At 40.5% G+C, this 13,314-nt stretch overlaps 1 protein-coding gene across 1 annotated transcript; it reads left to right on the top strand.

Annotated features, from left to right (window-relative positions):
• Nucleotides 1-6,903: 6,903 nt before the first annotated feature.
• LOC308124460 (transmembrane protein 235) lies at nucleotides 6,904-13,125 on the top strand (the record flags this gene model as incomplete). The annotated part of the gene is made up of 4 exons (XM_080487453.1): nucleotides 6,904-7,075; nucleotides 8,182-8,259; nucleotides 10,072-10,209; nucleotides 12,881-13,125. The coding sequence occupies 4 exons, from the start codon at nucleotides 6,904-6,906 to the stop codon at nucleotides 13,123-13,125; spliced, it is 633 nt and encodes a 210-aa protein (XP_080343579.1).
• Nucleotides 13,126-13,314: the final 189 nt, after the last annotated feature.

The raw sequence follows: 13,314 nt of genomic DNA, 5'->3' as shown, positions 1-13,314 counted from the left end.
GCATTAATCTAGTTTTTTTTTTTTTTTTTAATAGCAAATCACAGGTGTAATGATAAACATATAACTTGTTGTTGTACATACGTATGACTTGTTTTATTGCAAGTTGACTATCTCAGCTTGCAATAAAAAAAAAAAAAAAATGCATGGCTTTTAGAACAAGGGCTTCATGTTATTCCTGTGTCCTGGGGTATAGTGGCCCCTCTGACACCACTGGACCTGGCCTGGGACTCTGGGCCATATCAATGATCCAGTTTATATGCTGTGAGCACTGACGACCTCCACTCCTGGTGAAACTCTAGAAATGTTGAGTTCTGCCACAATGTGCTCTGCTCTGTCCGCCATATAGCTGACTGCTGCATTCAACTGGTGTATTGCTCCTGTCCTATAAAGTCTTTTTCAACAGTCCCAATGGCTCCCATTGTCCTGATCAACACCTCCCCCCATAGTGCCACCCTCCGCGGTGTGGCACTAACCTCTCCGGCAGACAATTGGAAAATTCGCTCTCAGACCAATGTGCCACATTACCTACTGGGGAGGGCTGGGGAAAGACACAGGCAAGCATGGAGATTGAATGATTTTGGCTCCATAAAATGTTGATACCATGTGGTGTTTCACTATGAGTCATGCTGCAGAGAAAATGGAAACATAAATTTTCACTTGTTTCAGGGGCAGTTTCATACAGCAAATACTGCTATGATGATATTTTTGTACAGTACTTGCATTCATGCTTTTTCACATATAATTAACTTACTGAATTACTGATTACTGTCAAGAATAGGTAACTATACGTTGGAAGATAATCTTTTTCTGCCTCCTTTAGACCTGTCTCGTCAGTATGTACAGTGCTGTAGTGTTTCTGTGGCACAGCGGCTGATATTTGCACTGTGAAGATCAGTCTGAGGTTCTGAAAAGAAATTGAATTGTGATTTGATCATGATGGTGATACAGAAAAGCTTTGGTATCTCTATCCACGGTTTAAAATTATGGAATAAATTATGTACAGAGATTACACAATAATCAAACTTAATACTGTTTAATATATATACATACATATGATTCTGGCGAGGAATGTGGTTTCGCCATGAGAGCGAGAGCTTGTTGGTTACGGTGTTGCACTGTTTATTGGTGGAGAGGCTACAGTATGTTAGTATGTTCTAAATTAAAAAAGATTTATTAAAATGATACATACTGTGGAGACTGAGAAAGATGGAACGGACGAAGGAGTCAAGTCGGCTTCCTTTATTGCCTCCAGCAGCATGACAGTTCACCTGTCAAACATTTGTCTCCCGTGCGTCACCACTCTTTCTCTTTTAACACCGCCCCGTCACCAACACACCCCAACACCTCACCGACACACCCACTCCATTCGGGTTGCGAGAACCTCCCACCTGATTCTAATGATCAAGATGGAAAGGGGTAGGAATAGAAAAGAAATTTCTTCCTACCCCCTTTTCGAACATGTAACGCACGTAGTGTAAAAATTGGATTGTGTGTCATGTGAACTCTGGATCACTCATTTGAATGATTGATTGATGTTTGTTTCTCCTGATTCTTTTTCCTTATATATATATTTTTTTCCCATGTTTGGAAATAAATAAATAAGCAAATAGGCAGATTAATAAATAAGTAAATAAATAAATAAATAAATAAATAAATAGATAAATAAATAAATAAATAAATGAATGAATGAATGAATGAATGAATGAATGAATGAATAAGAAGATCAGAGTTCTCTCATGAAGGTGATCTAAAAATGATTCAAAGCAGATTGTTTTACAGGTACTGTGGATATGGGTAAATGATAAAGTTACTTGCAGTTAGAAACTAGTTATTAAGAGGTTGCTGTTGTTACCGTGAAAGCTGCATTTTAATAGCAGGTTCTTCACAACACTGATCTCCATGTAACACTGGTGTGCTGGATTGTAAAAAGCAAAATGGATGAACAGCAGGTGTATTCAAGACTGACTTTAATGGCGTTATGGTGCATTCCAATGGCTGTGAGTTCAAGACCTAACGAGAGAAAGTGAGAGAAAGAACTTTTATGTCTGTGGTTTAATTGGAGGTGATGTGCTGCATTTGTAATTGTCCTCCATTTGCTCCTGTCAGGATTCAGGAGTAGAGCTGATCTCGTGCCTCCACTACCTCTATGTCATCCATTGCTAAATCCATGAATCTTAGACAAGGCTGTCCTCTTCTCTTCCCTGGCAGCTCTCTCCACAAGATTTGCTATTCAATATATCCACTATTAATTTTCAGCATCTCAAAACCAGCTCAACTTGGCTTTATGTCTAACTCATATGCTGTGTTTATGTGTTTGTGTTTAACGCTGTCCGTCCTGACTGGATCGTCTCGGACAGTGGCTTTGTGTGCAACCTTCACAAAACGGCAGATATCTCTACTCTCTTGTAAATGTTCCATTTTACTCTTGCTGCAGTCCTTCAGCTCTGACACTCATCTGCACCTACGTCACCCTGCCTACGCTCTCCTCTACACCTCTTGTACGGACTGTCCATCGGTCTGGATGGTTGACCACAGACACTTACAGTCAACCACCTTCACTTCCTCTTCACCTTCACCATCTGCGTCCCACTGTTAGACTGAGCGGTGTGACATGCAGTGTTGCCACAGTTACCTTGGGAAAGTAATCCAGAGTACTGATTACTAGTTACTCCTTTAAAAAGAAACTTAGTTACTTTATTGATTACTTGTTTTTAAAAGCAACTAAGTTATATTGCAAGTAACTTTTTAGTTAGTTTCATCACGTGCGCAACATAAAAATGAGAAATAGTTTGACTAAAAACTCAGTTCTGATCACTGCCTGGCCTCCTGCTGATACATATTCAACCTTTGACCTTCATTGTAACTTTTGTCGTATTTATATCTGACTTACGGTTTTATTATCAGACTTTAGGGCTGAGTGTGCAGACTGCATGCACGCATCCAGGTTCTGTTTAAAAATAAAGCGGCTTTGCAGACGAGAAACTGGTCCTGCAGGACGCTTCAATAGTAACGCACAGTGACCTGGATAAGTAACTTTAATCTGATTGCTGGTTTGGGAATAGTAACGCGTTAGCTTACGCGTTACTGAAAAAAGAGGTCATAACAGAGTAACGTGTTACTGATTAATTACTGGCATCACTGGTGACATGACACCTATAACCTGTGGGGAAAGCACACCAGAGACATTAAGTCCTCAGTGAAAGCAGGCTCACCTCCCTCAGCTAGGGTTCCCAACTCCCTGAAAAAAAATTTAAATAAGGGACACCTCACTGGCCGATTGGAATTCACTGTTCCTGGCATGGTGAACTCTTGTTAGTTCTTTTTTCTGTGTGTGAAACAATTTTTTTACTATTTGACTTGAACCTGAATTTTAGTAGATGCATATTTTGTAATATGAACACATGGAAAACAAACTATTTAGCAATTAATCTTTATTGCAAAATATCAAAATTAACAGTGAAATCTGTATTTTTCTTCAATAGAAACCTGTCTAGCTTCATAGAATTAAAAATACACATTTCCTTAACAGAACTCCGTCTGGCTTAAATGTTAACTTAAAATGAATTCCTGTAATATGCACATTTAGTGCAATAAAAAAAGTGCAAACAGAAAGTTTGTGGAAAAGTTCTAAAAAATAAAATATTTGTTCCTCCAAGTAAATGACAGTAGGCTATAGTTTAAGTAAAAAAATAAAAAAAAGTATGAACTCATGAGCTTGAAAGCTCAATGCTCCATCATGTAAAGACAGCCTATTGTTTCATTTGTATTTCTGTTGAGCTCTTACTGCAGTGAGGAGTTGTTTGTCTTTCAGTGTTATAGAGTAAAGCTGAGCAAAACATTTCATCATTTAGACTGAGAATGAGCTCACTACTAATGAATTCAGCAGAACATTTCTTCTGCACATCAGTCCACTTATTCTTCATGGAAGAAGGAATCCTCTCCACAAACACAGTATCAGCTGGATGCTGAAGGCAAAGGACAAAGCCTGGATGTTTGGGAGGAACTGGAACCCATCTGCTGTTCTCTTGGACCGCCATGTTTCATTCTCCTGAGGTTCTGCAGTGAGGTTCTGCAGTGAAGTACTGTAGTGCGGTTCTGCAGTGAGGTTCTGTAGTGAAGGACTGTAGTGAGGTACTGTAGTGAGGTACTGTAGTGAGGTTCTGCAGTGAGGTACTGTAGTGAGATTCTGCAGTGAGGTTCTGTAGTGAGGTACTGTAGTGAGATTCTGCAGTGAGGTTCTGTAGTGAGGTACTGTAGTGAGATTCTGCAGTGAGGTTCTGCAGTGAGGTACTGTAGTGAAGTTCTGCAGTGAAGGACTGTAGTGAGGTTCTGCAGTGAGGTTCTGAAGGGAAGGACTGTAGTGAGGTTCTGCAGTGAAGGACTGTAGTGAGGTTCTGCAGTGAGGTTCTGTAGTGAAGGACTGTAGTGAGGTTCTGCAGTGAGGTTCTGTAGTGAGGTTCTCCTGAAGCCTGTTTGCAGTCACACACTCCCCACAAAGTTCATCCATTAAGATGTTTATTCTGCCAATAGAGATTAGATTAATCGTATTGGTTATATTTATAATTTTGTATAGTATTTTGACTACCTGTATTGTTTACTTCATTCATTATTTATTCATCCATCCAGATATGAAGTATATGAACTGTTTGAATTTGTAAAATGTTGTATAAAAGAATGCATATTTGCGTGTACACTATAAAGTAAGTTTATGATTATGTATTTATCTGAATATATGATCTATCAATTGTATTTATTATTTGTATATATTTTCGATCTATTTATTTGTTTCTAACTTTCAATAATATTAAACATGGTTTATCACTACCCTGGCAGTTGTTTCATTCTTACCTGCCAACCAGGCAAAGCTGCTCAATGATCTTCTCCATGTCATTGAAGGAATCTTACCAGAAGCAGAGAGCAGGCGGATCACAAAGTGTGCCAGTACAGTGCAGTGGCTTTATATGTGTTATCACAAACTTTTTCCTCCCAGGTGTTGACTTCTTCTCATTCCTCCCTGTATTTCTGCAGCCTTTTTTATGTTTTTTCAGAGGAGCATTGGTGGTCGAAGGTGTAACATCCAAATGTGTCACCATGCTGCTTTGTATGCTCGTCTGTTGTATTCCGGTATTTTGGTCGTGAGCAACTGTACCTCAACAAAAAAGATAAGCAGGATTCTGTATTGTCATACTCGTGCGTGAGTATTCTGTCAGCTCATTGGTCACAGAGCAGGAGAGGCGGCAGAATAAGTTTATCATAAGTTTTGATAGAAAGCGCCCTGCTGGTCATAAATTCCATTGACATTGTACAGACTATTTTTGATTCTCACAGTAATATGAGATAAGTGTGTCCCCCTTCAGCTCAATACGGGACGCGTACTTTTGTTTGTGAATAGGGGACAATTCTGTTTTTTCAAGGGATGGTTAGACACGCTACCCTCAACCCCTGCCGGTGAACTTCTACAGGAGCACCATCGAGAGCCTCCTTACCGACTGGACAGGACGGGAGGAACCTGCAGCGGGTTGTGAGGAGATAATTGGGACCACACTACCTCTCCTTAAAGACTTTTACTCCAATGACCCCACCCACCCTGAACACCACCCGTTCTCCCCCCTCCCCTCTGGTAAAAGATACCAGGCACTAAAATGCAAAACAAACCGCCTCGATCACAGCTTCTATTCCCACAAGCTGTGAGAGCTTGTCAATGCTTCTTAGTTGTACATATTTTAATATTTATATCTTACCTTCTGTATTATATTTTCTACCATTGTGTGTGTGTTTTAGTGCTGTCACTGAGGTAGCTGTCACGTCGATTCACTGCTCACACTATGTTTTAACATTGCTAGAGTGACAATAAAGAACTTCTATTCTATTCTTCTATTCTATTAACAAAACAATCTCCAGATAGAAAAGATTTGATTGATTATAGTTTTTCACAACAAACATTGAAAAACATTCTCCAGGAAAACTGTTGAAAGCTATATTTTTCAGAACCTTTGTTCAAGCCTTCAAAGACTGGTGTGTTCTGGTGGTCCAGACACACAGCAGATATCTCACAAAGACATTATTATTGATCTTGCTTGGGATCGAGTTTGCAACCAAGCAGACAGAAATGTCACTGTTTATAGTTTCTGACTTTTAAAATACCTTTCTTATTGTTAATGAAGTATTCTATTTGCTTTATAAAGTCCATTATTACAGTAATTACATATTTTGTACTGTTTTGTTCAATAGGTTAAATAATGATGCACTACAGTCCCCAAATCTACAGGTCTGGCCTAAGATTTATTTAAATTGTTTTTCTGTATTTATTTTGTTATTGGGTTTTTTCTAGCAATACTAAATAAACCTTACAAGCTCAGTTACTGAGTCACAGGGCACACTGGGCACAGATTTGAATGCAGGTTGTTTGTAGTAAATGTTATGTTCCATCAAAAACGTGTAAGACACTCTTTAGGTTACAGCATATAGAGTTTTACCTTGGAAGCTTTTTGCCGGAAGTGAAGTGCTGTATTCCTGACGATTGACCATGGGGTTCAATTTGGAGACGCGCTGCTGCAGCGCTTCAAACACTCTCCACAGCCGCCTCACCGTTACAAGATGCCACAGACAAACATCTCCATTCATTCGTACTTCTGTCATTTTCGTTCACGCTCCTGAAGTGGGGACAACTACTGGAACAATTTTCTTTCTTCTTTCTTCTTCTTCTTCTTCTTTTTTTTTTTTTTTTTACCCCCAACCCTCGTTTCTAATTTTTTCCTAGGATGGAAAAACTGTACTTTGCATTTATGCAACTGGGCAGCTTTTACGCGCCGCAAAGCTTCGAGCGTCGTGACAAATCACAGTGTAGAAAAACAGTAACATTCATGGAGTATTGCCTCAACTGAGCCCTGGGTGGACTGTAGGATGAAGTACGGAGCGGTGGTCCTCATGGCCGGGCTTACAGCTTTGCTTAGTTTCACCCTCCTCGCTGTGGCAATAGGGACTGACTATTGGTACATAATCGATGTGAATAAGCCCAACCACACCGGCACGGATGACATGAGTTCGCACTCCGGTCTGTGGAGAATCATTGAAGGTATGTCTATTTAAATCCAGCCTGCGTTTGTGAGCTGTCATTCTGATGCTAAATACACACAGAAAAAAAATGTTTCTCGTGCATTGATGAAATAATCTTTCCCCTATTAACTTTCGTCCTGCTTTCTTGTGATTTGTTTTGGCATAACGGTATGCGCGTAAAAGCAGCCGTACGTGTGTGTGTTACGTGCGTAAAATTGATGATTCAGTCCAGGCATTGTTTTTTGTTGTTTTTTTTTAATAGACTTTTGTATCAGTCAGGTCTGCACTGGGATGTTTTTTGTAGTAGAAATTTTAAATGATTCCCAATTCCCCCGTCAAAATTGGATTTTCTGTGCGTTAAAGAGACACTGCCGCGATGTAACGCCGTTCTTCATTGATCCTGTCTCCGATGGTGCCTCTATATCATGTTAATTGTCAGTCGCTGACCTATACCTGGTGTCTTCACCATTTTGGAGAGCAGAACAGTCAACTACTTGACGAGAAAACTGCAGGTAGACACACTATAGAGAGGACAACATGTTTTGTCTGAAGGATATATTACCCCCCCCCCCCCCCCCCCCCCCCAAAAGAAAATGCAAATGACTGAAATTCACTTTTTATTTTTGTATTACACCAAAGACAACATTAAATCATACATACACAGAAATACCCTACAAATATCAATGCCTCACATGTGCATGCCAGGTAAAGGTCTGGATCCAGGAGGATGCAGGGGGAAATCTGTGGGTTATTTTGAACACAGCTGTAATATTATGCCTGTTTTCTGCACAGTTTGGCTCCCGGATGTGTCCAATTTGTTTCTAGTGGCGATTACAATTCTGAGCCAAGTAATGAGACGACATGGATCTCCTCAAGCAGGGCTCAAGCAGTGCTCACCTGTGATATAAATAGTGATGCAAATTGTCACAGTCTACGACATGCAGAGCTCAGGGGATATGTGCCAAAGAAACATTTTCTTTTATTCGAGTTTCAATTTCTGATGGTAATTTCTGATCTCAAGGACTGCAAACATTGGTTTGGTATATCAAAGTGCAATTTCTTGAAATCACACAGCTGTGTCATGCAGCCCCTGCAATGTGTAACCTTTTACTCTGACATTTTCAGGAGCAAACATGAGTTCAGTCATCCCCTCGTTCACTGCAAATATGTCCAGCTTGTCAGCGGCAGAGAGGCACCTTCTTGGTGAGTGGGTTTGTTTATGAACACATATATTTCTTGATAATGACATGGATTTCAGAACAGTAAGATAACACATGTGACTGTGTGGCGAAAAAAAAAATACTGTCAATCATATCCACAGCAGATACTATGACTCAATGATGTCAGTTTCCAGAGAGCAGTGTATAATTGTACTCTGGTCAAATAGATGGGTGCTTTTGTGAAGCCCTCATTGAAATTGTTTTTTTTAAGAGCAGCACTGACAGCACTAATTGTAACTGTATCTTAAATGTCCATTGTCACAGACGTTCTCATCAAGTTCACTTCTACACCACGTACTGTCGATGTCAAAGAAAACCAATAGCCCCCTAGATGGCAGAAATCAATCTGCAGAATCGTAACAGTTTTTGAACGATTTCCCGCCATGTAATGATGACAAAGCCTTCATTTTACTCCTGGTTTTGCATCATATTTCTGTGTTTTCCTGTGTCTTTATCCCTTCTTTGCCTCTTGTGTTTTCTGCTCCTTGTGTTCCCATATTTCGTTTTGTTTCCTGTCAATTCCTGTTTTCATTTTCTACTTCAGAGAGAAATGTCTTCTCAGTTTCTGTCTCATGTCCTTCTTGCCATACTTGGATCTTGTTCTCCTCCGTTCCCTTAGTGTACGTAAGTGTTCCTTTGCCAGGGGCCTGCTTTAGTGACCATGTTGTTTCATCTCCTATTACCTCGCTGGTTTTACTTTCATACTCCTCATACAGCCACATTTTCTTTACTGTGTTTGTAGATTTTCCTCTACCACCTTGGCAAAGGTGAAACACTTACAGTTGTTGTGTTGAGTTCACCTTTAACATATTTCCACAATTTGACCATTTCATGATTGAAAACAAATGATTGGAAAAAAAGGAAGTGGGATTGTTGAAAAGAAATAGCCGGAGGGTAAATGTGCAACCAATTTGATTGATTGCTTCTCTTTTCCGCATCAAGAACATGTGTGATTTTGGACCAAAAACCACTGCATGGGTGTAGAAACACTCTCAGAAATCATCATCAGTGTGCAATATAAACTCAAAACAGCCCACTGCCTTCTCTGAGGTAAAGCTCATTTAAAATGGAGCAAGGCCGTGTGGACAGGTCTGCTGTGGTCAGATGAAGTAAAATGGGATGTTCTCCTTGGAAACTGCTGAGTCCTGTGGACTAAAGATGAGAGGGAGCATCTGGCTTGTTATCTGTGCACAGTTGAAAAGCCAACATATCTGATGCAAAAGAGTTGATCTGCACCCATAGCATGGAGAGCTTACACATCTAGAGAGGATATGTCAATGTAAGAATGTAAATAGAGATTTTAGAAAAAACGTATGATTTCCATTCAGACCAACTGGACAGTCGACATTACCTTGTAATGTGTAAACCACACCCTGCATCCCACTATAACAGCAGAGCTTCAATACAGGCCTGTCTGCAGTCCAGACTTTCTACCAATAGGAAACAGTTGGCAGCATAAAAGAAAAACTCGGATGAAGACGACACAAGACTGTTAATGCAGCTGGAATCTTACATTTGAAAACAAATTAGAAATAGGACAATATTCCAAAAAAACTGACTCATTGCTCAGAAACTCACAGACCATCAAGTAAAGAAGAGAAGCTTCACAAAGGCAAACATAGACCAGTTGCTGCCCTCAAGTGCTTCAAGCGTCTGTGTTGTGTTGTGAATAAAACATGAGTTTGTTTTGCTCCCACATCACACGTTATCCCAACCTTTTTAGATTAAGCGTTGTATTAACCTCCGTGCATGTGTGTGTGTGTGTGTGTGTGTGTGTGGGTGTGTGTGTCCTCAGGCTTGCACAAAGTGGTGGTCATCTTGTTGCCCCTCAGCCTGGTCCTGCTGGTGTTCGGCTGGATCTCTGGGATTGTCAGTTCATTGGCCTGCAGTCCTAAGCTGCTCGCTGCATCTGGGTCTTATTTTCTCCTCTGCAGTAAGTCTACTCCCAATTGTTTTTTGTTTTGTTTATAGGCTGGACTAGTGCAAGTGCTTTGCTGCTTTATGTCAACGTGTAGGGTTTACAGCATGAGGATGACGGCAACACATCTTGGACAGAGTGTGTTTATTGTGCAAGCGTGAACTCGGGGCTGAAGCGGAGTTTTCAGCGTTTGCTCAGTGAAATAGTGAAATGTTGTCACTTAGGAAAAAGCTGAAAACTCCCCCGCTTCAGTCCGTATCTATATTTAGTCTTTCCCGGTACAAGCACTTTATTCAAAGAGGCTGATGGTCGGCGAAAAAGAAAATTGCCATTATAGTTACGTAAGTGTTATTTCTTCCAATTGATTGGACGATTTTGCACTTGTGTATTAAATATCTCTGAGAACGTCACAAATCCCATTCCAAGAAATTAAGTGGAGCCAGGTAATGATTTCCTGCCCGCATGGGGCAGAGGAAGGGATTTCCTGGTGGAATACTGACTCCTCGATGTAAATACAGTTGTAGCAGTACTGTCCTGTGTGACAAGAATAGGCAATACATGGTCATACGTTGGCACCACTTTCCGAACACTAGAACGTTGTTGAGACATTTTTCCCTTTACATCCACATAAAATGAGAACGGCTGGTTCCTGATGAGCCCGAAGAAGAGTTTTAGACACTCAAGCACCAAACATTCCCAGCATGGAAATTGACATAATTAACAGTATTGATCGCAGCATGTTGGCTGATTGCTGATCACTGTGAAGTGGTGCACAATTGCAAAGAGATTGTTCTTGATTGTGAGATCCAGAGAGATTTCTACTTGGAATCATCCGCAGCCTCTTCCTCGTTTCATTTTTCTTTTTAGGCTGAGCACAAAACCATTTCTATTTACTCTTTGTAGAAACTCAACTCGATCATTTATCTCGGTCTAATGTAGGAATCCTACAAAGACCTGTGTCTTTAAAGGATTCGGTATCACGCATTGTTCAGTTCGGTGATATAAAAGGCATTTCCAACAGAAGATGAGCTCAGAAAAAGAAGATGTGAGACCGAGTCGTCTTTGGGGGAAAAATGTCCTCGGTTTCAGAGGAACAAACAGGAGGTGCTTTCATCAGCAATTCTATAATAGAAATATTGCTTTTTTTTTTCAGCTGTTGACCAGCCACATTAAACACTCTGCCGATCAAAGGGCGCATACAAACAGATCCAAACTCAAAGAAGGAATGACCATTCGGGTACAATTCAGGGAATGCATGAATCTGTCAGCGAGGCAGAAGGCCTTATTATATACTGTGTCATCTCTGCTGACACACACGACCTCTCATGTCACACAGAAGAGACCTTGCACAAAATGTCCAGTCCACATCTCTCCCTCAAAAGAGCAGCGAGCATACATCTCTGCGGCCCACAGATCCCCCCCCCCCCCCCATCATGCAAGGTAAACAGCGAGAGAACAAATGTTCTCTGTGTTTTGTTTAGCTTTTTTCTTTCTCTATTTGTAAGATAAACACCTGTCGGTCAGAGACTTTATGTTGATCCACTGGGGTTTTGCACTACCCTCACTTACATCATGTCATGCAGCCTTGATGGATTTATCTCCAGTTTCCACTGCTGCCTTTCGTCTGAAACAGTATGGCCTAATCCCAGAGCTTTATCTATATAAAATATAGGCTTTTTTTTTTTCCTTTTTTTTTTTTCACATGGACCTCCAACCAGTACAACTTTTATTCTGTTTCTCAGAGGAACAGCAGACGAGCATGAAGGTTTGACTGTGAAATTATGCATTAGAAGAAAACATCTATAGAGTAGAGCCAAACGGTGCAATCTTTCATATGCATTAGCAATTTCTCCTGGAGGCACACTATTGTGTGTGCCACCATTGATCCTTTCAGTGGTTTTGAAATTGCAGTTGCCCACCGCCATTCCCACGAATTTGAACCGACATTGAAAGAATCTTTCTTTGCCCACATGCAAATTAGCCAAGCTATTGAATAGACAAGCCCACAGTTGTGAACTTAAATAATCAGTGATTAACTGAGGTTAATTGCCTTTAAAGAATATACTGTGCGTGGTGGCCCTGTCTTTCATTGTGCTACTCGAAAGGTCAGTCTGAATTGCTCATTTAATGGTCCAATATTTAAAGTGTTGTGAGGTTGGCATTTAATGATGTTATATTTTATTGGCCAACCTCTATGGTAATTGTTTTGCCGGGCCTATTTTTAAATCTCTATTTGGGAACACAAAAAGGGAGAAAATAAGCTTATTACGACCGTCACAGGGTTTTTTTCTTGGTATTAAATGATCAGATTAAAATTGGAGGCAGCTCATGGGGATAATTTGTGTGTGATTAACAAAGGCATTTCACTGACTGGCAAGATTGGTAAAAAATATTTTTATTTTTTTTTTTCAACAGAATGATATCAAGGGCTTTCAGTCTTGTTTGTGTTTTATGATCCACTGATTTTTGTGAGGAGATGTGCATTGATAGCATACTTATCTGAATGCAAAAACCAAACAAGTGTGATCCATCATGGTAATTACGGTGCTTGAATTATGCAGCTGTTGGGCTTCGTGTCGAGAGGTTTCCTTCCATTTCCTTCAGACTGATCCAGCCACCAGACAATGTGTTAAAATCTAAAAAGGTTTGGTCTTTCAAAGTCTGTCTGTCTGTTTTGCATCAACAGGTGTTTTCACTCTGTCGGGCGTCAGCATCTACATCAGGTACTCACATCTGGCGATGGAGGAGTTCCAGCGTCTTGTGCACCCCGAGAATCTGGCGTATGTCGATGCATCTTTCGGCTGGTCCTTAGCCTCAGCCTGGCTCTCCTACAGCCTGGAAGTGGCGACCGGCCTGCTGCTCCTGCTGGCTGCCAGAATAACTCAAATGAAGGGGCACTATGACTCTGGTGTGGCGATCGCCATGCTGTAGGTGGATGTTTTTCCTGTTGCCTGAGATAAACTGAAAAAAAACAGAGTTGTGATGTTTTGGTTAGATAAACATTTGTCTCGTTATTTATTGTAAGACTGAAATAAATAACTCAGAAGTCAAAAGCTGTGAATGTAGACACAAGTGAGCAGAGTCAAATATTCTGCTGAACATCTGTTTCTTCACCAGTTC

The sequence above is a fragment of the Lipophrys pholis genome, assembly GCF_963383615.2.
Source record: "Lipophrys pholis genome assembly, chromosome: 19".
NCBI lineage: Eukaryota > Metazoa > Chordata > Actinopteri > Blenniiformes > Blenniidae > Lipophrys > Lipophrys pholis.
This window is presented reverse-complemented; position numbering and strand designations above follow the sequence as displayed.